Source organism: Chrysemys picta, chromosome 7 (assembly GCF_011386835.1).
Source record: "Chrysemys picta bellii isolate R12L10 chromosome 7, ASM1138683v2, whole genome shotgun sequence".
Lineage (NCBI taxonomy): Eukaryota > Metazoa > Chordata > Testudines > Emydidae > Chrysemys > Chrysemys picta.
Genome location: NC_088797.1, coordinates 4,381,669 through 4,408,864, shown reverse-complemented (window position 1 = coordinate 4,408,864; position 27,196 = coordinate 4,381,669). Strand labels below are relative to the sequence as shown.

At 41.4% G+C, this 27,196-nt stretch overlaps 1 protein-coding gene across 21 annotated transcripts in view; it reads left to right on the top strand.

Moving 5' to 3' along the window:
* Nucleotides 1–27,196, top strand: part of CADPS (calcium dependent secretion activator) — a 354,315-nt gene that overhangs the window by 280,408 nt on the left and 46,711 nt on the right. For 11 of the 21 annotated variants that reach the window (XM_065550658.1, XM_065550659.1, XM_065550657.1 and 8 more), the window contains 4 exons: nucleotides 7,988–8,134; nucleotides 12,625–12,780; nucleotides 17,563–17,710; nucleotides 26,600–26,674. In XM_065550658.1, the coding sequence (XP_065406730.1) occupies nucleotides 7,988–8,134; nucleotides 12,625–12,780; nucleotides 17,563–17,710; nucleotides 26,600–26,674 (526 nt within the window). The remainder of the gene's footprint in view (nucleotides 1–7,987; nucleotides 8,135–12,624; nucleotides 12,781–17,562; nucleotides 17,711–26,599; nucleotides 26,675–27,196) is intronic. The other 10 variants (XM_065550667.1, XM_065550661.1, XM_065550676.1 and 7 more) reach the window with 1 other exon arrangement.

Here is a 27,196-nt window from a genome sequence, read left to right as displayed (position 1 = left end):
AAAAAACAATATGTGATTTTTTTTTTTAGTGAAATGCTGACTTAAGTTGAACACTTTAGCTGTGCAAATGGAAATATGAGAAACGTGAAATCCTCTCATTTTGCTTGGCTTTTTAGATCTTACTACCCAATCTAAAAAGCCTTTTCCAATGCTGCTCTTAAATACAAATAGCTTCTTTTCAGAACAAAAACCTTGCTTTACTGTGTTCGGTCCAGCCCTATACATTGGGTGGGTCACTATTGCAATTTTTATTCCAAAAACTCATTTTTTTCCACCCACCCTGTGAAGGGATAATGCAGAGATGTGCTTCGTCAGTTCAGCACCACTGCTGATCGCTGGATTGATTTTTTTAAAATGCAATCTGTGAAGGGCACCAGCGCAAGATACTGCTTGAAAGCTATGCACTTTCAGTAATAAACATCTTTAAACCAGGTTCGGGAGAGATCCTGGAGGTACCTGCCCTAAAGGGAAACTTGGTGTGCTATAAAACTACTGTGGAGCAGAAATTAGAGGGAAGATTTGAGCAAAACTATTTACTGATCTCATAGAAGCGATAGCTTAAAACTAAGAAATAAATGTAGTGAGAGACCAAACTCTTAGCCTGAGATCTGTGCAATTTTGAAAACATAAAGTCCTTTAAAACAATGGCAATTTTACAGTATAATTATTACTTCTTAAGTTTCTAAGCATTGCAGAATACTGTCGTGCTTGTTCCAAGAAGGCATGGTTAGATACTATGAAAGACGTGTATCCTTTAAAAAAAATGAAAAGAGTAAGCTGAAAGATACCCAGTTGTAAGATATTGTTCTTCTCTGAAAAGTTACTATGTAAAAGGGGTGTGTGTCTTTCAGTGTTTTCCATACCAAAAAGAGATTCCATACCAGTTAAAAGAGATTTTGTGCAGACAGCCGGCCCTCCAAATTCAACCTGGAATATGATTATCTAGGATGGTTCTTGCTTTCTAGGACATCACCACCAGCAGTAAAGGTTTTGTGTGCCAAATTAGGCCCTCGTTTACACCCGTGCAATCCTTCTTTTCAGTCATTTATCCCTGTTACAGAGGGACAAATGACTGCAACTCAGTACTCCATCATGTCGATACATGAGAAGGAATAGAAGAATCCAGCTCACTTTCCCGTTGCTGTCTTGGATTTGCAGTGTTAAGAGGATTAAAAACACTAAAAAATCATTTTTGACTCTAAAATAAGCAGATGTAACTCTGAAAACACACAGGAAATTGATCTTTGAGTGGCAAAATGCCATTTTTACATAATCATTTCTTCAGCTAGAACTGCATTTTAAAGTTAGCATTAGCTTTAATTTTGCAGCCTGGCTTTAGTAATAGATAGGTTATAAAATTGGTGCAATCACTTCATGTAACCATACTACTTAACCATGCATTTGACAAATAATTAGCTCCTTTTATTTTATTTGTTTTAAATCAGAAACTTGAATAAATGAATATTTTTGGTTTTAACTAACCTTAGACTCAAATATAGATGTATATAAATGTATGTTTTTGTAACAACATTTGGGTTTTGAAATGTTTTCTCAATGTTTTGGATATGTGGAACATAATCGCTTTCAAAATTAAAGTAGGGAGTTTCTGATATGTTAATGCTATAATTTTAATGTATCCTTCAAGTTATGAAAACTTCTTTTCTTAGTCTAATGTTTCACTTTGAGACTCATCTTTCTCATAGAGTGGACTGGGATGCTTAAAAGTGCTTTGACACGGAGTACGTATTCTGTTCATGGAAACCTTATGTTCCTTTAGTGAAAACATGCATTTTAATATTTTTTTTCACTAGCAGATATTTCATTCTTAGTTTACCGGAGAGAGAGAGTTGTTAAAGATAACTCATTGGGATTTGACATAAAGCCAGTGAACATATCTGTGCAAAACATAGAGAACAATATGCACTGTGTGAAGGAAAATAGGGAATCGTATTCCGATCTTACTGATGGTCGTTTGGGGCCTGGTTCAGAACTAGATGTTAAGAAATCTTCTTTCGCTGTCTCATGGGCAGGCAGTGTGCTATTCTTTACCAGACTGGATGTTTTCCTAGAAGATCTGCTCTAGGAATTATTTTGGGGAAGTTCTCTGGCCTGTGTTATACAGGAGGTCAGACTAGATAATCACAATGGTCCCTTCTGGCCTTGGACTCTATGACTCCACAATAAACCTGCAAGCAGACTCAACGTAACAGATGTATTTTACTTACTCTCCCCAACTCCACCACATACCTCCTCTTTCAGCTACCCAGTCACACTCTCAGACAGTTGATTTCTTTGGGCTATTTGTCCTATTTTGCAGCTCTACGGAGGTGACAATTGGTAACCACCACTTCATATTTCCCAGATGAGTGCACAATATTGTTTACACACTGATATTTGCCTGTTTTTACATTCACAAGAAAGACTGAAAGAAATAGCATCCTAATACTGCAACAGTGCAAAAGACACTGACTTGACCTTCTCCTGTTACACAATTGCATAGTAACATAGCAGCAACAATGGAAATGATACTGCTAAAAACATAAAACATCTTTGCCCTTGGAAAATTCTGCCCAGCTTTACTCAGCTTTGAAGAAAGGCTTTCAACTTGGCCTGAAGAGGTGAAGCAGAATACATGTCTACTGCTATCCTGCTTTAGATCTTTACATCAAATTGTGAGAGTGAAATCCCATTACCTCGTGACAGCCAGGAAATTATTCCACAGCATAGTCTTTTCAAAAGGCTTTTCTATGCTCATGCTTGCAATCAAGGCTGAAGTATATGTTCCTATATAACCTGACCAGATGGCAGTAGACAAGCATGTCATCATTATATTTTCATTGCTGGATACTGTTCACCTAATGCTACGACTAGCTGGGTATAGAATCATATAAACAGTAAGATAGATGCCATTAAATAATGAAAACACTGAAGAAAAAATGTCCACATAATTTTCTTATGCGGGCTGTGTAATCTGACTCTTTTGCACAACTCTGAGTAGCTATAGAACTTATGAGCATGGGTTACCTGCCCTGTAACAGTTTGCACAGCTGATATGTCTGTGCAAAACTATGAAGAGAAAATGAAACCAGGTGAAACAGCAAACCTTATCACAGAGAGTGTCCGTTAGATCTGTTTCCAGATTGGTTTAGTATATAAAGTCAGGTGAGAGGCAGCTTTGTGCCCTTAGCTTTTTTTCCACTAGCTTCTCAGTGAGCTCTGAAATACATAACAACCACCAGACACCTAAATGTATACTGTTTGCAGAGCACTTAGCAGCTGAGGTCCTCTTGAGCAGACCGTCAGGTAATGACCACTGCTGGCCTTTTGAGTTGGCTTGGTAGAAAATTCTACAAATCTCTTCTGGGACACCCGAACGACCAGAAAAGTATCTTCTGTAACATTGTAGAAGTCACTGGATTTTAGTACAAGACGGTCAGTCTCAGCGCTTCTTTTCAATTTGCAAGTTGAATTTGCAGACTGAAAACCCAACCAAATGGCCACGCTTTATTAAGGATTCATTGGTAAGCAGGTTATAAAAGGAAAATAAGATGTTTTAATAAATGGTCCATCAATTATTATGGATTGTTATAGAGTCCAACAGGTTTCTTATAACTTAATCTCTCTGTGCTTCTGTCCCCCAACTGTAAAATGGGGCTAATAACCTTAAAGGGTGGGCTAGTGGGTGGAGCACTGGAATCTGTGACTCAGGAGATATGGTTTCTGTTCCTAGCTCTGCCACTGGCCAAGTGGGTGAACTTGGACAAGCACTTCCCTGCTTTGTGCCTCAGTTTCCCTATCTGTAAATTGGGAATAATGGTACTGACCCACTTCGTTAATGCTCTGTGATCTACTGGGGGAAGATGCACTATACAAGAGATAGGTATTGTTATGATACCCATGACTTATAACTATCTACAACGCTTTATACTCCTGTACCTATAACCATCCAAAACACATACTGCTAATGATGTTAACATTTGTTAATCATTTGTTAACCCTTTATAAACGTATCCTTAATATATTAATATAACATGTGACCAATTAAACAGCATGAGTATATCAGCAAGTCAGACAGAACAAGTGAGGTTGTCCTGCTAGAGCGGGGGTCGGCAACCTTTCAGAAGTGGTGTGCCACGTCTTCATTTATTCACTCTAATTTAAGGTTTCGTATGCCCGTCAGACATTTTAATGTTTTTAGAAGGTCTCTTTCTATAAGTCTATAATATATAACTAAACTATTGTTGTATGTAAATAAACTTTTTAAAATGTTTAAAAAGCTTCATTTAAAATTAAATTAAAATGCAGAGCCCCCCAGACCGGTGCCCAGGACCTCGGCAGTGTGAGTGCCACTGCAAATCAGCTCGTGTGCCGCCTTTGGCTTGCGTGCCATAGGTTGCCTACCCCTGTGCTAGAGAGATGTCCTGGGAAAAAGTGGCCTGCCAAGAAAAAGTTCTTGTAGGCGTATATTATTTACGGTTACCAAACCAGACATCAAGCCACAGACAGAGCACAGATTTTGCTACTAACGTCACTGATATGCCCCTAGTACTGAAGCCTTTGTAGAAAGACTACCACTTGGATTGGTTCAGCATTTACAGTAATCAAATAGAATTTCTAGAGGAGTCAGAGGAATAGCTGATCAGTAAGTGATTTCAGGGTACCTGTGGGAACTGAACGTTTAAGCACCAACAAGTCTCTAATTTATGGACATGTTCTGTACCTAGGTGGGCTAACTCAATAAAAACTCCACGGTTTTCTGGCCACTCTTATATCAATTGCATAGTATGGCATTTATTATGTAGTTTCTTATGCATTTTTACTGGTTTTCTGTGGACAGTACTGCAACAGAGAAAGTGAACTTTTTAATTTATTTTCATAGGGTACATTACCATGATGCCATTAGTCACTGATAGTGTGGCTGTGATGAGGTTTTTATAGCTAGACAATGGAGGTCTGAATTGTAGAAATGTAGAAAATAGAAAAAATTGGGAGTAAATAGAAGAACAGTGCAAAATGAGCTGTGCAATCTGCCAGAACTTCCCTTATCACGTACATTAGGCCCCAGTTCTGAAACTGAATGCTCGTAGACCAACCAACCCTCTGCCACTAATGAGCTGAGTGTCACCTCCATCAGACTGCTGGATTGGGGCCAAATTTAACATCTTGTATTAAAATAGATACGGGCTGATTTTTCGAAGCAGCTTCCCATTTTGTACCCGTAATTTTATGGCCTGAATAAATGCAGACACAAACATTTATGGATGATATTGATGTCATTTACGGATCTAGCTACCTGATTGCAGGTGCAAATCAGTTCATTAGATGTGTAAATTAGATCAGTTGCACCTGCAACATTGTGAATGCAAAGGAGAAGGCTTTTTTTCAAAATCAGGCCCTGTGTGTTAACATTACACTACATACACTACATTATTTTGCTGTTAAAAGTTGTAACTTATCCTTGCAAGGGCCACAACGCATCAGCAAAATAATGTGTTGTGTAAAAGAAATATGTTTAAATGCGAATACAGTATAGTATTTTCTGTGGAAAATCATTTTAATAATACAATGTTTTAATGAATATGACACTAAGTATCTTCTTGAATTTTTAGTATTAAAAACAAAGGTTTTTTTTGATTTATGTGTTCACCATTTGGCTAATCTTTTTCAGTTGCTCTTCCTTATACATTTATATGTTATCCATCCCTTGCTATTTTTGATTTATTCAATATCAATATTAACTACAAGGACATACCATTCCTAAAGATCTAACAATTTCTCAGTCATTATGAAATAGGTGTATCATTTGAAAATCATATTCACTTTAAGAGGCATATACACATCTGAATGGAAACTGGATGGTTTTGTTGCATGAGAAGTCTCCTATGTATGTTTCTTCATTCATAAGGAGAACAAGCAGATAGTGTGAAGTCAAATTTACCAGAAACATAAATAAATCAGAAAGCATCTTTTTCACCCCAAAATGACATTAGACTGTATTTTTCCTTGGAGGTGGAACTTTGTTCAAAAGTTAAGAATGAAAATCCAAGACATTCTGCCTCTTGGCTGTGTAACTAATGCCTTGAAATGCAGTTACTGGCTGATTCTTGTAATGATACCGTTTAAACGTGTTATTGCATTAGCAATTTTCTATCCAGTATTGCTGATGCAATTATGTGTATCTTTGTTTTCTGATATAATAAGATTGACCATAAGAAATGCAGCTCAAAAATGTATTTACACCTATAGAAAATTACTAATAGAATTTAATTGCTCCATTGGAAGAGGAGAACATGAAATTATACAGTTTTGCAGGATGGCCGTTAAAGCCGCCTAGAAGACAATCGCTGTATAGGGAGTGGAAGAGACCTTCCAAAGCAAAGTTCCGAAATGACCATCCGATGTGTTCATATTGCTGAGCCAGACGATTAAGGCTGGATTCATTTTTAAAACATCTCATAAACTTTAGAGGCTAAGTGCCTGAAACTGCATGAATTCCAGTCACTGGCAAAGCTTCCTCTGACTGCATTGCTACAGAATTAAGCATTAAATCTGGTGTCCTGACTCAGATTTTACTGTCTCCTTACTCAAACTCCCCGTGGGAATAAAGACACAATAAAAACTGAGCTGGGACTTCTGGATTTGCCTTTGAAATGAGGCTGTAAAGAATGTTCTTGGTTTATGCCATAATATGCTATATAAAGGCAAAAAGAGAGAGTTTTCTGAAAATGACTCATGTCTTGTTGATCAGATAGCACAAGGAATAAACTTCCCAAATTCTGCATCTTCCAGATACCAAAACCCCATGTTCATGTAAAATATTGTTCTGATGAGATGCTTTTAAAATATGGTTATAGCTATTTTACCAATGTAGGGACATTAAAATGTTTCTGGATGTTTTGGAAACCCTGGGCATGCAACGTCATTTTACTGTACGTTGTTTCTGGAAAGCAGATTACATTAAACCACCTTGTATTTGATAGACAAAATCATTTTTTAAAAGTTCTCTTTCATGTAATAATTGTGCATCTTGAGAATGCTATTAAATTCATAATGCCCAGCTATACATCCTTCAGAAATTAACCATTGAGTACATCCCATGGCCCCATTTCCAAGTGGGAAACATTCACACACAAATCTCATGCTAAGAAATCAGGATCTGTTCATAATTCTCTGCATACCACACTGAAAACATACACCTAGATGTCAGCGCACATTATAAAGTGTTCCTCCTCCCTGATCGTTAGGCCATGATCTAGCAAACAGAGACACGCAGGGAGATTCTTGCACCTGCGGTGCCCCACAAGGGTCGGCATGCATGGATACAGTTGCAAGATTGGAATCTTTCTCTTCTGGTTGGTGGAACAGCGTTCATGTGCTCCAAATGAAAACAAATCTGTAATGTTTGGAGAGAGCAGGGCAAATGGGGAGTTTTCGTTAAGGATAAAAGCCTGGCTCCATGGAGTTCAATGGCAAAACTCCCATTGATTTCAGTGGAGCCAGGATTTCACCCTCAGTGTTTACTACTTTGAACCCTGATTCCAAGACAAAACCTTTAAAATTCCTGACAGGTCTTTCAGTGTAGCTGTTTCACATATCCATCCAATCTAAATGTTGATATAAGAATTCAGATTTGCTTGCTCGTGGTATATTTTTTAAATTAAAAGCTACTTTCTGTGCTCTGAAATTGTATCAGGACATGTAAATTAATTTATTTTGTGTGGGTGTTTGAGTAGTTTGTTAATTTGCGGCTTCGTGATTTTTCTTCTTTTGTTAATTTTTTGAGGTAACTTGCTTTTTATCGCAGACTAAAAAAATAACCACACTTAAGCCTCCCATATTCATGCTTCTTTCTGAAATGTTTTGCTTTAGTTTTTTGACTGTTGTCTTGCTGTGAACTTTGCAGATTTGTTTATGAGTGTCACGTGCTTCTGCTACATCTGCATTGTCACTGTTATGGTATTTTTCTTTCTGTCTGTTTCTTCCACAGGAGTTTAACAAGTAATCTGCCCAATGTGAATCTACCAAATGTGAATCTCCCTAAAGTACCAAATCTACCAGTTAACATCCCACTAGGCATCCCACAAATGCCTAGCTTTTCTGCACCGTCATGGATGGCTGCTATATATGATTCTGAGTGTGTATTGAGTTCACATTAGATCTCATTTAAATTTAAAGTAATCTTGGCATGGATATGTGTTGTTTGTTTCTGTGCATTATATATAACTTTAAAAGAGTGACAGAGATAGATAATTAGATATTTTACTAAATGAGGCAACCCTTATGCATTTCTGGCATGTACATTAGAAGTTTTCATAAATATTGAGACTTTGTCTTACGCCCGCTGGAAGCTTGAGCAAGTGTCTCACTTCACAAAATAATTGTTGACAGTGGGCTGTAGTCCTGTTGGAGTATAAACTACAGTACTTAAAATATGAGCTGACATGTCTCAAAAGATAGGACGAGCCAACTGCAGTGCAAGTTGACTAATTTCCATGGACCAGATGTAGATCTAAAAGTGAGTTTTTATTTTTCTGCAAGTTCCTTATTGCCTGGAATTCTTGTACAATATTTCAAACAAAGGGGGGAGACATCTATAAGGATTCTTATGCATGACATGGGGAGCCCAAATGGTAATTGAATTCTAGAACCTCCAACCTCAATACTTAAAAATCATTCCGAATGTCTTGAATCAAACGTACGAAATCAAACAGGGCCCAAGTCACTAGTATGTAATAACCAGTGCTTTGTATCAGGGGGTAGCCATGTTAGTCTGTATCTACAAAAACAACAAGGAGTCTGGTGGCACCTTAAAGACTAACAGATTTATTTGGGCATAAGCTATGATGCTATGCATCTGAAGAAGTGAGGTTTTTACTCACGAAAGCTTATGCCCAAATAAATCTGTTAACCAGTGCTTTGCGTTCCTGTGCCTAACACAAGATTGTTAACCTTGTGACTGTCCTATGATGTAGGACACATACTCAATGAAGAGGCGTGATAGATGCATGTTTTTTCAGTGTAGGTCATGTGACTTCTGTAATTATGGTGGGTCCCCCTTAACAGTCACAGCCATTGAGTGGTGCCAGAGATTGATACCCAAAGGGATAAACAAAGCTGACACTGCATGTTGGGCCGTCATTCTCATAACATTTGCTAGCATAAAAATTGAGACTTTCTAAGTTCTCACTTCAAATTGCTGAACTTTACTTAGTGTTACATGGCAGAAGGATTATCTCAGCCAGTCAAAGCACAGGGATATTGGACAGTTTCTGAGCTGCCCATGTCCTGTTGTTTTTTGACCGCCATGCAGTGTGCACACCCTGGTGCTTTGACTCAGAAATCCACACTCACCTGCTACGCTAATATGTACCTCACTTCTCACGAACTCCCACCTCCCAACCGCTCTCCTGCTCCTCATAAACCACCTTCCTCCTGAGGAAAGTTCAAAGTCGCCAGCACCACCCTAGATGGCCACTTTGTTTTAATAAATGCTACTTGTATTCTCTCCCTACTCCCTCACTCCTTCTGTGACCATCCATTCCCCATCCTTTCTTCCCTCTTAAAAGCTGAAAGGGGAAAAATGCCAGGCCATGCCAGGCCAGGCCAGCAAAGCACCAAGGTCCCAATTCATGAAAGGAGCCCACTGCAGGAAGGTTAATTTTAAGCACATGCTTACATGCTTCTCTGAATCATGGCCTCAATCACACGTGTTCCTTTAAGCACATGAGTACCATGGAGGTCATTAAGGCTACACATGTGCTTTCAGCAAAGCTTTTTGTGTTGCTAAGGGTTAGGATCCCCAGAATAACTTGCCAAGCAGCAGCACGTCAGGGTACATCTGCACAGCAGCTGGGAAATGTAATTCCCAGCTCGGGTAGACGTACACATGCTAGCTCTGCTCGAGCTAGTACCTACATATAGCCGTGTTTCTGCAGTGCAGGCCGGTGACTCAGTCTAGCCACCCAAGTACCATCCCCCCCATCCCTCTAGGTATGTGCTTTCCCGAAGAGGGAAAGGGAGGCAGTGTTAAAATTGCTGCTAGGTTCGCTTCCCTGAGCTGCATGCTCTACACAGCCTGGTAAACCAATACTCAGAGCAATCTAAATTAAACCTGAAAACAAACAAAGTCTGACAAATCTACAGTGGAGTCACATCACAGGCGCATTTAACGTACGCGATTTTAACTATACGTGCTCGGCAAAACAAAACAAAAAAGAGAAAAATAACAATTTAAATACTGTACCTGTAGTGTGGGTGATTCCGCCCGCCATTCCACTCAATGAGCGTTTGACTATACGCGATGTTCACCTTACGTGCTGACTTCAGAACCTAACCCCCGCGTAAGATGCGACTCCCCTGTATATCATGCTTTGATCTTTTTCTTATACCAGAGCTGCGGATAGGTTGACATACTTATTTGTTTGTTTAACAATTTGTATTTAAGAATAAATTGTCACTTTACCCAAAGACGAAAAGTCTCACAGTAACAATAAACATCGACTTTTTATTTGGCAGGAAGGGTGGCAGAGGCGGGCAATGGTCCAGGTACAGGAAACTACACGTAATTTACATCTACACCTGGATTCTACTGAATATGCTCTATACTATTACTAATGAACTGGAGGCAAAGCCAATGACCTTTTATTTTTAAAAAATTGAAATATTCGAGTAATTTACATTTCAAAGAAATACAACTCATATTCATGCTAAGTTGGCTGTATTAAAGGCTAGATTAGGCAGTATCTGTAAATAATACTTGAAAGTTTGTATTACTTTTTTCTCTGTGCATGCTCTGTGATCTTGTTCTTGAAAAGATAAGAATCAAGACATGACAGTAAAGTTGACAGTCATCTTTAATAAAACTAAAGCTTAAGTGTGAAAGGCATTTTGCAAATTTCTATGTGATCAAAGCAATTTTGGTGCTATTGCACTAACAATGAACAGTTCATTTTGGACATAACATAGAATATTACTTTCCTCCCAGGAAAACCTAATAATGAGCTGCTCAAAAGAAGAAAAAAATACGGAGAGTAATTTTTTTGAAAATTCTGAAACCAGATGGGTGTCATAATGTTGTTGTAATAAATACCAATTATTGCATTCATGTGTATTTAATTATTTAAAACATAAATTCATGCAGTTCCAAAACTGGGATTAGATTAGAAAAAGTTTAATGATTCCTAAGCATAGGTCTCAAACAGAAGAAACTACAAATGTAGATAGGTTGACTCTCGGGGCCATGCTATTGAAGTTCCACAACATAGTTTTTTGACTAAAGATACCGTTTAAGGAAATGCCTGATTCTCTATCTTTTCAGTGTCCCAGTTCCCTTGTACCCATTCACAGTTCATTATTAAAGACTTGTTTCAGTGTTACCTCTCCCTTAGTGTCAGATACATCTGTTCCTACTTCTGAGCTGATTCGTTCTTTAAATTGTTACCTTTGTTAGCACAAGCCCTCACAGGACCCCTCTAGCATGTTGGGAGTATGGTTTTCACCTGGCAGTAGCCATGTATGCATCGGCTATATTTTCCTCTGTAGCATTAACTCAATGCAGCTGGCATCTGTCACAATAGAAACACCCTTCCTCATCTGTTTCTATAGACGATGTCAGCACAAGTGGTAATGCATGGTGTGTTAAACATCTTATCAATTACTGTGTTAGCATTAGTGGTATGCGAGGAGGGGGTTAAAACTCTTGAAGATCTCTTGGTAATTGTCATGAAAAAGAGAGAGAGAGAAAAAAGGGTTATAGATAAATTTTTCTGCACCAACAAAACACAATCAAGGCCTGTATTTTATTCTGTAAGTGGAGGTTTTAGACACAATTATAGTTGAAAAGAACCAAAGTAGCTATACACAACGAGCCCGAAGCGTCCCATCTGTGCAGAGGAGTGGGTAAGACTATGCACTTTGGAAAGAATTCAGACTTTTGCAACAGACCAAAGACATTGCAAAAAAATAGAAATTAAAAAAAAAAAGAAATCTGTTGTCCTGTAGATGCCTTCGCAAGAGGCTGATCTGTGAGATGTGGAGTAGTCAACCTAACCAAAACTCTTTCACATGAGATGTCTAGTGTTCTTAGTTCAATTGACTTACCCTGATTTTTTTCCAGCTGTTCAAGAGATAAGGTGTGTCCTCGCTCACCACTTGTTAGCACTGTCCTTTACCTGGTAAATGTTGGGGAAAAAATTAAAAATATATCATTTGAAGGAAAAAAATGCATGAAACCCTACATTTGAATAACTGCATACATTCATGTACTGTAGTTATTGTCAGTCAAGGGTTTTCTACTACAAATTTGAGCCTTAATTTTGAATAATCACATATGTCAATGTGGTTATTAGCTAAGGCTGATTTTTACCATACACACTTTTTCCAGTTAATGTGCGTAATTCATAATTTTGTCTTATCATCTGGTCTGGAAAGATTTGTGAGTTATAACAGCAAGGTAGACTAGGCAAATGTATGGTAAAACTCAAAAGCCTGATGATGGAGATTACCCAGCATTGTTCTGTGTATTAAGCCACTGTATGCCCTCAACTTGTACAAGACTGGTCTCCTCATCAGGTTTCCCATAGCAGGGTCCCGGGGATGACTTCTGTTTTCATTTTACCCTGCCAGCAATGGATCAGGAACCTCTGAAGATCTGTTTTGGAAACTTGATGCCCTGCAGACCTTCATTCGGGATTTACATTGGCCCGAGGAAGAATTTGGAAAGCACCTAGAACAGCGTCTAAAACTTATGGCAAGTGACATGATCGAGTCTTGTGTTAAGAGGTACGTCTGAGCAATGGAACTGGAAGGGCCTCTAGTAGCAGATCACGAGAAATTGTTGGGGGCGGGGGGGTTGCCCTATCTTATTGGAAAAGAGGGGGCCATACTTTACCTTTCAGCTTGACTTCAGCCATTATCTTTTTAAGCCCTAATTTATTTCCAGCCAAGACAGGCTTGGTGGTAGCACACTTTTTATCTCTGCAAATTATTGACCTCTAAAAGGCAACATCTTTTCAATGTAGGCTCTAGTCAATGCCTATTTCCAATAAGGCAACAAACCCCCCCGCTTACTTCAGCCTTTCTCTGCTGTTGTTTATTGTGCGCCTCCTCTGGGGTCAGGTTTGGGTGACACATTAGGGCGCAGGATTGTTGAATGCTGTAGGAGTAGCCCTGTGTGCTATCTCAGCACCCACATGGGTGACCGACAAAGGAGACTGTGCCATTCAGAGAACCAGTCAGGCTTTCCAGCTGCCTTTGATTGAAAAATGTCATTACCGCCAATGCCACCTCATTTGATATGCTCCTGCCCAGCCTCTGAAGCACAGCGTACACCTTAAAGGATATGTTAACAGCAGTCATTTTGGTAAGGAAACATCCAGGCTATATTGTCCCGTTACCCACCACTGTTTCTGTTTGGTTGGTTGGTTTCAGAAGGAGGTGATGGGGGTGGGGGGAAAGAAATGAACTTCGCCTCCTCTGGCCTGAGAAAAGCAAATGGCAAAAGAACAGGTAGAGGCAGATGAAAACCTCAGCAGGTATGTGCAGGTGGCTTTGTGCCACCGTTGTCTGGCTGCACTGCAAGTGCAAGCATGTGTTGTAATGTTCTCTGATTCCTGGCCGTTTGGATCCACAACCTCCCCATCCGCGAAGTGCAGACATTTGGGCTCAGAAATTGGAACTCAGAACAAATGGCGGTTATAGGGTGGCTTTGCTGCTGTGAAATAAAACACAGCGTACAGATAATTGGATTAAAGGCCAAAGCCCACAGCTTTTATTGAAATACAGTAACTCCCACTGCGGGTTATCTGGCAGCCAATGAGCCCTGCAATGCCAGGTAATGTTAAAACTTGAGGAGAGCCATCCTGTCATGGACACCAAAGAGATGCATTTTCCCATGCTACAGCCCCCAAACTATCCCAGCCTCTGGGAGGAACATCATTCCTCTGTGCACAACAAGCCCCTCCCCCACAGCATATGGAAGTAAGGCCCTCCTCCATGTTCTTGGCTGTTCCTCCCACCATTTTCAGCACATCTCTTCTGAACCCTGTGCAGCCATTTTACAGGAGGTGGCTCTGGCAACTTCTACCTTCTCAAGCTGAGCTCGGCCAGGGCCCTTTCAAGTTGCCTGCATGAACAGCAAACACCCCAGTCTTTGTAGCATTGTGCAAGGGAATTTATCCTGATCTGCGCCATTGCAGGCTAAGGTGCCAACTTCCCTTTCTGCAACCAAGTGGGACCTGCCTTTGGGCATCAGTGCTTCATTCTTCTGTACCAACCAGATCTCGCTGCAGGAGGTTCTGGGCGAAGGCGGTAGAGAAAACATCTCGGTGCACTGACAGGCAAAAACTCTTTCCCAGTCCCCGATACTGTGATCAGATTCATCCTGAGCCTGTGAGTGAGGACCAGTTGGAAAAATCTCAAGCTCATGAAGTTAGTCATCCCCCAGAACTCAATGTCCAGCTTCCCTTCTATTAACACCATTAAAAGGTCCCTTTTCCTGACCCCAAGGGAGGGCGAGTAGGAAGCACTGCATGCAGCCAGCGAGGGAGTGAGAATGGCCCCTGCTCTCAGCAACAGCTTCTCTTAGCACTTGCCAGCCTGGGGAGAGGCAATTTGCATCCATATGTACAAGGGCCACCCTTGCTCTTGCTGCCAATTCCCTGCACCACTGCCACGTCGCAGGAAGGCCAGCAAGGTCAACCTTCCCCACCATTGCAAAACAAACAAGGGAAAGGGGAAAAGAGAGGGAGACGTGAGATGCCCACAGCCGGTATCAGTTTCCCAGCATTGTCCCCCAAGTCACAGCAAGGTCTGTTCCCACAGAGGTACAGATCTTCATTCACATGTAAACCTTTGGGTGTTGATAAAGTCTCCTTCCTGATCATCCAAAAGGCATATTTAACTGTCAACTTAGTGCAGTCTCTTATTCTGTATTGTCCTGCAGATGCAAACTGCACAATAGGTCATAAAGATTCGTTAATTACGTTGTGCCTTCTTTAAAGGTCTTGTGATACCTGTGGCATTAGAAAAGCTCCTCTTTCTTGCTCTGCCGGTATATTGTCTGATATAAATGCTGAGTGTCTTGAGTTGTTTCCTTTGTCTGACTCTGTTCTCTAAGAGCAAACTGAAAATAGATGCATCAGTCTGAACCTCTAGTTAGCATTATGTAAATTGTAAATATTAGACTAAGGAAATAACTGGGGGTACATCTACACTACAGCGGGGAGTCGATTTAAGATACGCAAATTCAGCTACGTGAATAGCGTAGCTGAATTCGACGTATCGCAGCCGACTTACCCCGCTGTGAGGACGGCGGCAAAATCGACTTCTGCGGCTTCCTGTCGACGGCGCTTACTCCCACCTCCGCTGGTGGAGTAAGAGCGTCGATTCGGGGATCGATTGTCGCGTCCCCACGGGACGCGATAAATCGATCCCCGAGAGGTCGATTTCTACCCGCCGATTCAGGCGGGTAGTGTAGACCTAGCCTAAGAGGAGTTTAGCGGTTCTACACCACAGAAAAATTGTAGGATTATTCCTGAAGAAGGATAGCTGCTGGCTTGCGGCTCAGTCCTTTTAGCAGTAAAGAGGATTCTTCTTGGGTTGGATTTCTCTTGCTTCTCCATGATTTTGCTTTGACTTGGCTCACCTACCAGCATGTGTCCATGCAATACAGTGCTCCGCTCTTTATTGGCCATTCAGTGTGCCTCCCGGCTCCATGACCGTGACATTTCTTTTCTCTTTCTTTTAAAATAACTAGCCCTTCCAGTGCTATACCTTGGGGAGTAGCTTGGGGTATTCTGTACCTCAGAGTACTTCTGTTATACACTTTAGTTTCCCTATTAAATACATTTACTGTAATTAGAGAACAGTTCATGATGATGCTTTAGAAGTGGGCCTGATCGTGCTCATCTTTCCAGGCAGACATAAAACCATGGTCCTGCTCATTTAAAGAATCCATCACCTAGCGTCAACATCAGGGTGCTAACCCCTGTGCTCTGGCTAACGTCTGGTAATGGTAATTACATCAGGCTCAATCCACCGCTGGCGTTAGCCAATGATGCTGTGCTCCCTGCTTATACCAGTTGTAAATTGGGCTCATTCTGTCAACCTGTATTTCCCTAGCAGTTCCAGTTTGACATGGTATTTTTCTTCACTTCTTCCTCTAACCTACAGATCACTCTTGCCGTGCACTGTTGAACAGCTGCCATGTTTCACAAGTGGCTGCACCTCAGTGTGGGGGAACTGCGCTCCCCTATCAAAACCCGGACTGTGCTATCAAAGCCAAGCTGTACGGCCATGTGCTCCTACAGATCTGATTACAATCAGGAGCTTCATTGATAGATATGAGCCTACACTTCCATAGCTCCTTCTGATCCTTAAAGGGCAGAAGTATTAGGTGTAATTGATATTATTTGTTTCTAATTCCAGGCTCCTCTATTAATTTGTTGATACAGGCCCACTGATGATGTGATTCTGTGTTGTATTTCTAATAATGAATATAATACGCCCTTCACTACAAAGTCCCTCTAACATTTTGCATTCAGAGAATTCAGGAATCAGGGGACATTACTCATTATGCTAAAAGTATTCCCAATATGAAATACTGGAGCCACCTTATGGCCCTGTAAGTATTTTAAAATTATTGTCAACCAATCCTGCAGTCATTAGTCAGACAAAACTCTTATTGAAATAAAAAATGTAACTCCCACTCAGATTTTAACTGAGTAAAATTTAGCAAGGACAACAGAATTTGTGTGTGTGTAATTACACACATGCACTATTTTACAACTGACTTTTTGTAAAGGTATCCTGGTACGTATGTGTTTGTTTTTCAAAGAAACAACATCTAGGAACATTTGTAAAATCAAAGAAAGATTCAGGCAAGCAATAACACTGTGAAAAGATAGAATTGCAATAATCCAGCAGTGGCCTTCCAGTTAAGCAATTAACAGGTTTGTATCATCTGTGTTTAGTATTAGCAGCAAAGAGTCCCTTGGCACCTTATAGACTAACAGACGTATAGGAGCATGAGCTTTCGTGGGTGAATACCCACTTCTTCGGATGCATGTAGTGGAAATTACATTATACATCTGTTAGTCTATAAGGTACCACAGGACTCTTTGCTGCTTTTACAGATCCAGACTAACACGACTACCCCTTTGATACTTGTGTTTAGTATTGTGTACCAATAGACAGAATTTCCTTTAATTCATCACGTTTACGTTTACTGTTTGATTGCATTTCAACTGTAGATATAAATTAGCCCAAACAGTCCAAATTATAGGTGTACACTTTTAACACTTCTATTTGTAATCTCATCACACTGCTTACCAAGTATGAGAAAGACGTGGTTTCTCTGAGACCGTTACACACTTTATCCGTAGCACAGAGTGTTTCTTTTTAAGTTGGAAAATCATTTTTAGTAAAACACATTTGAAATAATTGTATTCTACCATTTATGGTAGCATTAAATTTTCTCTTTCACTAAGCATCGTGTTCCACATATTATTAGCTACAGTATCTTAAACACCAACTGAAATGGTCTTTTCCTACTTTCTTTAATAGAACCAGGATTGCATTTGAAGTAAAGCTGCAAAAAACCAGTCGATCAACAGATTTCCGAGTCCCCCAGTCAATATGCACCATGTTTAATGTTATGGTTGACGCCAAAGCTCAATCAACAAAACTTTGCAGTATGGAAATGGGCCAAGAGGTAAAAATGCAAATTATTTTTTATATAATTGAGAGAAAACTTAATGAATTTTCCCATCTCCTATTCTGCTAGTTTCAGAAACATTCTAACAATTCGGGATTTTAGCCTTCCGTATAGAGTATGCCAATGAATATTCAGGGTCTTTCCATCAAATAAATCTAATGGATATGGACATTCAGAATTCCAGTCATTTAGTTGTGATGCTTGGCAAGGATTGTGGTGTGTGTAAGGCACCTTTAAAGCCTGCTGATGCATGATGAATATGTTTATTGAGTCATTAACACCACCTTGGAGCCAGAGGTATCTTTGCCAAAAAGCTGGATATTTACATGTAGTCACCAAATTTATAAGCTCTGACTATTTTGAGTAGACAAACAGGAAGTAAACAAAAGTATTAAACTGTTTGTTTTGTTAAAAAGACAACTTCCTAAAATATATTTGAATTCCACCTGATTTGACTTCCTTGAATATTGGCTGAAATCAGCAAGTTTCATGATCCCAATTGTCCAGGTTCTTAATGACTCAAGGTTTCAAAAACAATCCAGTTTTGATCCCTTGCTGATCAATTTTGTTCCTTGTAGAGACATTGTTGCAGCTTGAAAATTCTGTATTTAATATTCAAAGTAGAAAGACGCTAAATTGGGCTAGATTAAATGCATCATCATGATCATTGTGCTCCAATGGCTTTAAGCCAAGTTATATATTCATATGCCAAGCTCGAATCAATTCAGAACTATTGCTTGGATCTCCTATCTTGTTGCCAATGGGTGTCTCCTAGATAAGATCTTCCACTACAGCTTTACATGTTTGGAATTTATAATAAATCATTGCAAGTTATTTGTTCTTTTTAATTATTTATCTCACTCTGGTCTATAATCCTCTTTAAGGATTTAAGCTCATTCGAGTCAGTGGGAGTTTGACTTTGGGTCAGGCCCATTGTCCTTTATTTTTTTATGTTTTCAGTTGTAACGTTTTGTTTGTGACCGTCTCTTTCGGGGGAAGAGGAGTTTCAAGCTTTTGATTGTTGAGTTTCTTTCCTCAGCCACCTATCCAATTTAGGGCACGTACTAAATGGACTCTCGTCAGCCCAAGGCATGACTATTAGGCTGGTTGGTGGAATCACAACATTTCCGCTCCCCGGTTGTTTCTCCATTCTTGCCCTCCATCTCCTCTTTTATCCCCCAGTTCTTCAACCCCACAACAGCCATGTTGTCTGCTTCCTATCAGCCAGGAGGGTGAGCATTGCAATGCTAATACCTTCATCTACTCTTCGATACACTGCAAATCAAGCACTAAACCTTAGTGAATTAAATTAGTGGGAGGAGTGACATTTCTGAGCTCAGGCAGACTCCCACAGTACGTGGGATACTACAGGGCCAGCTAGTTATGTTAATAAAAATGGTCAAGTCTGTTACCCAGTAACACGAGGATCTGATAGTATTGGCTAAATCCAGAAGTAGTGCTGGCGGGAGTTGTGTATATTTCCTCAGACATCCTTCAATACGGCAGTTTCCTTTGAACTATATGTGTCAGTGCATGATGGAGGCCACCAGACCCATTTTGCATTTGGCCTGAGACAAATCTAAGATCTTCAGAAAGCCCTGCATTCATCCCACTTAGCCACTCAGCTATTCTCTGTTGCGCCAAGAGCAAGCGTAAGTCTCTGGAAATCTTTGTGTGCTTCTTTAAGAAGGTATTTGGTATAGTAGCTTGGAGATAACATAACGATGGTGTGAAACAGCAGTTGCCGTGCTAGGATGTTTTTAACAAATAGCTGCACTAATAGACCTGTAAATCAGATGTAAATTATCAGCGCATACGTTACTGTTTAGGACGGCAGTACTCATACACCCTTCTTGAGCTTTGCTTCTTTTTAATGAATGTTCCTACCCTCACCTTGACCTTCTCTGCTCACACCACTCCATTTTGGGAGCTACCTCCCCTCCTCTTGAAGTTGGGTGAACCTCTGGGTTGAACCATTTATATTTGGAGGATGAAAAGGTTGATAAAGATTAAAATATGAGAAAGAGAGAGTGTGTGTGTGTTTGTAATTGTTGTGTCCAGAAATGCTACTCCAGCTATTCCATTCCAATTCTAAGCTAAACTTAGAGATTGTCATCAAATAGACTAAAAGCATGTAACCCCCAAATCAGAAACCAGATATCAATTTGGCCTCCTCACACCCTGTTATAACTAACTGTGGGTGAAGTTCACCCCAATGCATATGGCCATATAAGGTTTCTGCATCACTTAAGTCTTTCTTAACTCCTTAAAAATAGGGCTTTAAGTGGTTCAAAGGTTTTGTGCTGAACTCCTGCACAGAGTTGAATTTCTGTCCATGAACAGCTCATGAATAATCTTCAGGTTCAATGTTCACCCAACAACAACTAGCAAACAAGTTCATACAAATTGTGATCAATTGGCAGGTTGTTCATGAACAAAAAGAGGGGTAAAATTGTCAAATTAATTGTTCAAATGTCATAGCTTTCCCAGCTCTAGTCAAAGTAGACACTGCTTGGAAACATACCATCAATTTTTATCACAGTGAAAGCCACACACTAGGACAGACCAACTCTTTTGAGCTATGTTTTGACCTAACTTTTAGCATTTTTACCTACAAGCCCTTTCTTTTAAAACTATCTTACAGACGTATGAATTGTTTGATGCATTTTAAAAGTATTACTCTATTGAAAACATACCCATCGTCTCATTTCCATGTCCTTATATCTAAAGGCAGCTGTTAAAACATTTGGTAAACATACTTTACCATCTTAAATATTTATTTTTCCTCTGAATTTTTAATACATCAATGGGTATAAATTTATGTATTAAATGTTTCTCAGTTGGTCTAGTATGTTTTTATTTAATACCCAAGGTCAGATGGTCCTAACAGAAATACAGAATACACACAATCTGTTACATGACAAGGCAAAATATGCATCACGTGAAGTCAAGTGGAGTAATTTTAGTATAGGGATTGTGGATTTTATTCATTTATCTAATAGCGAATTGTGATTAATGCTCTCAAAAGTTTTTGTTAAATTGAATGAAAAAGATCAATTATTTAACCTCAAACCAGATGCATTCTCATAAGAAATATCAGGATCTGTAGAGTATGAAACAGACTTCTGCAAAAGAAGCAAATCCTTTTGTGCCAGATCCAGAACACAACCTTTTCCTAGTTGGATAATTATTACAAGGGGAGGGTCAAATGGATGTCCATCTTCAGTTTCAGGATTGAATCTCAAGTAGGGAAAGCCAGTAAGGCAGGAGCTTTGGCAGTAGAGATATGCCAATATAGTACATGCAAAAAATGAAGCAGGTGACATTTCCCAATCATTTTTGCCAGGTTTCTCAGAAATGCATTGTATTTCAGAAGCCCCAGGCCTGGACTGGACCGCAGCCACTGCATGCTGCATGACCAGCACTAAGCAGCCCTAAATCCAACCTTGCCTGCTATGGGATGAACCCCAGAGGCACTTAGAGCTTCTTATACACCCTTCCCTGCAGCCAGCTTAGGGAGCATGGCCAGGAGAAAGATGACACATGGCCAAAGCCTTTTTGTGCCCCCCAGCTGCCATCATGCCCGCTTGGGGGCACTGGCAATCTTACAGCAGGAGACCAGCCAGGAGTATGGCATCCCCAGAAGCAATGGAGGACAAAGGTGGCTTAAAGCATTCCCCTCTCCTGAGCTGAGCTGGGATGTGCAGAGCTGGTAGGGCCCAGGATTGGGGCTGCTGTGGCCAGGGGGTTGATAAACAGTGTGAGTTTGGCCTAAAAACCTAACGGGCCAAACACCGACCTGGTGTTAAGGTTTGGCTCCAGTGAAATTCCATTTACTTATGCCAGCTCTGAATTTGGCCTCCTATGTTCAGAATGAGGAGCCGTCTCCACCACTGGACAGCAGCTGGGGGAGGCCATGACCCTTCCTGACAGCAGCTGCGATGGATGTTTTGCTGTATAGGGCCCCTCTTTCACCTTCTCGGGCTCCATGTTAGTGCTCTCCATGCACTTCTTATTTGCTTTGTAAACAAGCTTTTAATTGAAAATATATTTGCCAGTACTTTTCACACTGTATTTTTTTACACACACCTGTGGCCGAACATAGGAGGCCAGATTCAGAGCTGGCATAAGTAAGTGGAATTCCACTGGAGCCAAACCTTAACATCAGGTCGGTATTTGGCCCGTTAGGTTTTTAGGCCAAACTCACACTGTTTATCAACCCATGATTTATCCCATGACAATGAACAACAACAAACTTCACCCCCACCTCCAGCAAACAAAACTCCTTCACTAAAATAATATGCTAATGAGGCAAATGAAGCATGTCTTTTGGGCTAATATGCAAGACCTAAAATTGAGTGGATAGAACTTTGATTTAAACTCAGCCCGTCACCATTTACAATGGGCCATGTCTTCAAAAGCCCATGTGCACTTCTGTGCACACCCGGCTTGTCCATTGGTGAGCTCCAGCACCCACATGACCAGTCCTGCTTTGCATTTTCCCATGTAATCCCACTCTCTGTGCACACACTGGAGTTGAGTTAGGTGTGCACATCATCACGCTCATAAATTAGTGCACATGCTTTCCAAAATGGGGCCCAAATTACATAGCTCTGTAAGTGACTATAGCATTTGATACAAGCTTCATTGTTCTGCACTTACTTGGTAGCACGTGAATACTCAAAAGGGTTACGTCCTCCAAGTTGCTTCCATTAGGGTGTGCTGAAGACACTACCTGCAACATGTCTTCCATTCACTGGCATGCCACTCCCCGGCAGCGCTGCCTGCATCCCACCTGTCATCCGCCATATCTGCAAACATGGTAGTGGCTACTGCAGATACAGAGATCCCGCAGGGAGAAGTTGCAGCAGAAAGGAGAGCGTATGTTCCCACAGAAAAGTGGTGGAGAAACTTACAAGTCTCCACCCCCCAAAATGAAACGGAGCAGTAATAGTAATTCTGAAGATAACAAACAAGGGAGATGGCACCCCCGCCTCAGCAAGCCTGGGAAGTACTTCTCAGATTCTGCTTATGTCTCATACTGCCATTGCTTACTGCTGGAAGCATTTCTGCCAGACAGCCACTCGCCCCTACTCAGACGAGATCTGATGCACACTGCATTCCGTTTCTCAAACGGCTGTCAAACTTGGGAGATGTCTGGGACAGATCAGTGGGGGCTAGGTCAGACGCCCCCTTGCCAGCCTATAGATGTAGCAGGCCGGGGTAAGCAGACACTACTGCTGACTGTGGCTTTAATTCACCATCCTCTCACCACCTTCCCCCAACCTCGAGCACCAACACCCAGTCAGACTCCCTTTCAGCCACCTCCTATTCTGCCTGCACCATCCCGACTCACACCACTGCCGTGTTCCATCAGACCCTCAGCTGCTCTTCCCAGCTTCATCGTCCTCTCGCTGCTTTCTCCACTCCACATGGCACCTGGCCAATCTCTCTCCCAGACGTGGGTGGAGCCTTCCCCACCCATGTGGGAGTTGTCACATTCCACAGGTGCCTTCTGCGCTGTTTCCGGGACTTCCCAACTGATAGAAGATGCAGTCAGCGGGAGGAGAACATGGAGAAAACGCTACCTCTCCAGATACATGCCGAATTCCATTCCTATTCACCATCTCTTCATACAGGTCCTGGCCCGAGGTGGGGGATGCACCCTCTGGATTCAACCCAGCTCCTCTGGGTGCACCCCTGAGCTCAGCAGTTGCAGCTGCCTTTCCTGATTGGTGTGAGATCTCCAGATTTTAAAGTACTGCCAAATAGGTTCTGATGAGTAAATGAAATATAGCTACATACATAAGAATATTTGTCATGTAACTATGGTTACTATAAGGCATTGATACAGATTTTGGACCCACAAAGCAGGACATTGAAACAAAAATTCTTCAGGAAGCAAATGTTTGTTTATACAAAAATAGTTTTTGCCACTAAATTGCCCCAGTCACTAAATTGCACATATGGAAGTGGGCAAGCCCCACCCTGGTATTTGGGGCTCTCATCTTTACCTGGTCTGTCCACAAGGTTCAGCCAAATGCTCACTCCATTACTTCTTAATCTGGCTTGTGAGAGGTGCTAGATTTTGGAGGTCGGAGGCTGCACCACTTGACACACCTGTCCTAGTCCAGTGCCAACACTGATCATCTCGACTCCAGTCCACCTACCTTGAAACTCAGCTGTAAAATTGTACTTATTGTTGCTGTCCGGCTTCCAAGTACAATGAAAACAAGTCCTTGTACTTTCTCATCGGAGACGTACAGTATATGTTCTATGTGAGATCATTTCCCCTCCCCTTTTACCTCCCGCTTTTACCTCCTATAAATATTACAGGTATTCTCTGGTATTTCAGTTAAAGGAGTTTTTATTCACATTTTATTTCCCATTGCTTATTGTTTCTGTGCAAGCTGCTGCTTTTTTCATGGCCCCATTGAATTAGGTCCCCCTTTTTTTGAAAATTTTATGTTATTTATTATTTATCTTCATGTGTTCTTTTTCCTGTCTTCTGCACCTTCCTCTTAATTTCTGTCCCCAATCATCTGAAAGTTTGCTAAAGAGTGGGTAAGTGTGTCCTACATTTTTTTTCTTTTTTCCAAGTTCCTGTAATCATATGTTATTGTTTTATTGCAAAAGAAAATATAGAGCAGTTCAAAATGATAGAAACTACCTAGTAAATGTTATGGGACCAGTGTCCAACACTTTGAATTGCCCTCATAGTCTTTGTTTCCCCAAAGCATGATTAGTGTTTATAGCAGATTGGTCTCTTGCAATGTAATTTGATGTTAACATTTTAAAACAATATTAATGCAAACAAGTGTCAATGCATATAGGGACTAAGATCACGACTTTAAATTTCTTATTTAAAATCAAATGTTTTATGTTGGAAAATATATATTTTTCAATTCATTGAAAATAAGAATATGTAGGTTTTTGATAATTAAATCCTCTAACTGAAGTTTTTCTGCATTAGCCAAAAATGTTTTATACCTATTATAGCCAGACCACGTTGAACTGTGGTTATATCAGAGCTCAAAAGCTAAGTGAGGTTTGGTCTGGTTGGTATTGGACGGGAGGTGCCGTGGAAAAACCTAGGTGCTGCAAGGACTGGTGCTCGTCCATCAATAGGTGGCGCTCTTTCCAGTGCACCAATGCTGAATCCAGAATGGCACTAGCAGAATGGTACTGTGCTGGTGGAGGTGCATGAGACGAAACACAGATCTTGATTATGTTATGATCATAAAGGCATCAATACAACAAGCATTTAAATAAGTGCTTAACTTGAAGCACTTGTTTCTGTGCCACTGAACCTGAAAACATGCTAAAGGGTCTGTGTCCACTGCATCTGGGAATGATTTGCACTGCTGATTTGCACTAGCAGGGCTTGCACTAGTGCACTAAAAATAGCTGTTTAGACACCCTGAGGCACCCCCTGGCTTCAGAGCCCAAGCTCCAGCCTGCGCTGCAATGTCAAAGCAACATCTACACAGCTATTCTTAGCGTGCTAACTCAAAACCCCGCTAGCACACGTCTCTGGACCCAGGCTGGGAACTCAGTCCCAGAGTGGGTATGGTCATACCCAAAGTGCTTTGCTGAAACGGAGCCTAACAGATTCTATAGCACTTTCTGCAAGTGCAGCGGCATTCCTCAAATGGTTCTGGATATTCCAGTTACAGCCTCTATTCTTTAAAATGTCACCCTTACCGTTCCTTCCGCAGAAGGCCATCGCTGCCTTTCCGAAGCTCCAACGGGGCGTGGCTGTGCCCTGGGAAAATTGCCACATTCTATTCCAGTGGTGGCTGTGTTTCAATAGGCAGTTAAATTGTTCCTTTATAAAGTGAATTAGTTAACATGGTACAACACTGTAGAAAGCCCTAGAAGCAGCAACTATTATATTTGTACACATAGGATATAAGGGCCAAAGTCCCCCCTTGGACACATACATTTAGCTCCTATCAGTGCTTAATCTGTGCCAGGTCCGAGCCCCGGCACCTCCGGGATCAGCAGTTCATAGCCTGGCACCTCTGGGCCTGGCCGTTCAGAGCCCGGCACCTCTGGGCCGGGCAGTTCAGAGCCCGGCACCTCTAGGCCTGGCAATTCACAGCCCCAGCACCTCTGGGCCTGGCAGTTCACAGCCCCGGCACCTCTGGGCCTCGCAGTTCACAGCCCCGGCACCTCTAGGCCTGGCAGTTCAGAGCCCCGGCACCTCTAGGTCTGGCAATTCACAGCCCCAGCACCTCTAGGCCTGGCAGTTCAGAGCCCCGGCGCCTCTGGGCCTGGCGGTTCACAGCCCCGGCACCTCTGGGCCTGGCGGTTCACAGCCCCGGCACCTCTGGGCCTGGCGGTTCACAGCCCCAGCACCTCTGGGCCTGGCGGTTCACAGCCCCAGCACCTCCAGGCCGGGCAGTTCAGAGCCCCGGCACCTCTAGGCCGGGTAGTTCACAGCCCCAGCACCTCTGGGCTTGGCGGTTCAGAGCCCCGGCACTTCTGGGCCAGGCAGTTCAGAGCCCCGGCATCTCTGGGCCTGGCGGTTCAGAGCCCCGGCATCTCTGGGCTTGCTGCATCAGTTATGAATGTAAAAAAATTGCTTGAGTCCCGGCACCAAATTAAGCACTGCCTCCTATTGGTGTAAGTGGAGCTGCGTGCATATTTCAGAGGTTTGCTCGTGCTTTAAAAGTGCGATCAGATTCTCCTGAATTAAAAATCGTGTGTAAATGTAAGTAATTACTATCCACATCAGTGGAGCAGAGGGTAATAAACTGCTTGTTTCTTAGCTGATACTATTACAAATTCTGTAACCAAGGGAAGAGCCTAATAATCACAGTTCCATCACTTGATCAATGCTAATATTTACCTCTGCCTTTTCTCTTTTTTTTTTTTTCTTAGCACCAGTACCATTCAAAAATAGATGAACTAATTGAAGAAACCGTCAAAGAAATGATAACACTCTTAGTGGCAAAGGTAACCTTCGGCTTCAGGTGAAATGATTCACTGTTAACATCACTTTTTTTTATATGTGCATTTCCATTAAAATGTGACACATTAAGAAGTTGAATTGGCTTGTTGTTTCTCGCGGGAAAGATCATGCATCACTCATTCCTTTCATCATGACTCTCTGATGATTGGGAGTTGCCTGGGATACAATACGCCATTGAGCAGGATTGACAAATGGGGCCAAAAAAATACAGTTTTAAGGAAGCATCTATGGATTTGTGTCCACCATCTTGTGTTCACAGACACCCACCGTCACGCACACAAACTGCACTCGCTAAGGGGCACTATTACATACTGAGAGAAGGATTTCCCTCTGCATAGACCATGAAGACATCTGTCCCATTGACACACCAAACGCACGCAAAAAGTTGTGCTCATAAAATTGTATTCTTTTTTGTAGGGGCTAGGTTGAGCCTCATTTAACAAGTTGCTTTTTACAGATTCAGACTAACACGGCTACCCCTCTGATATTTAGGTCATGAGCTCTTT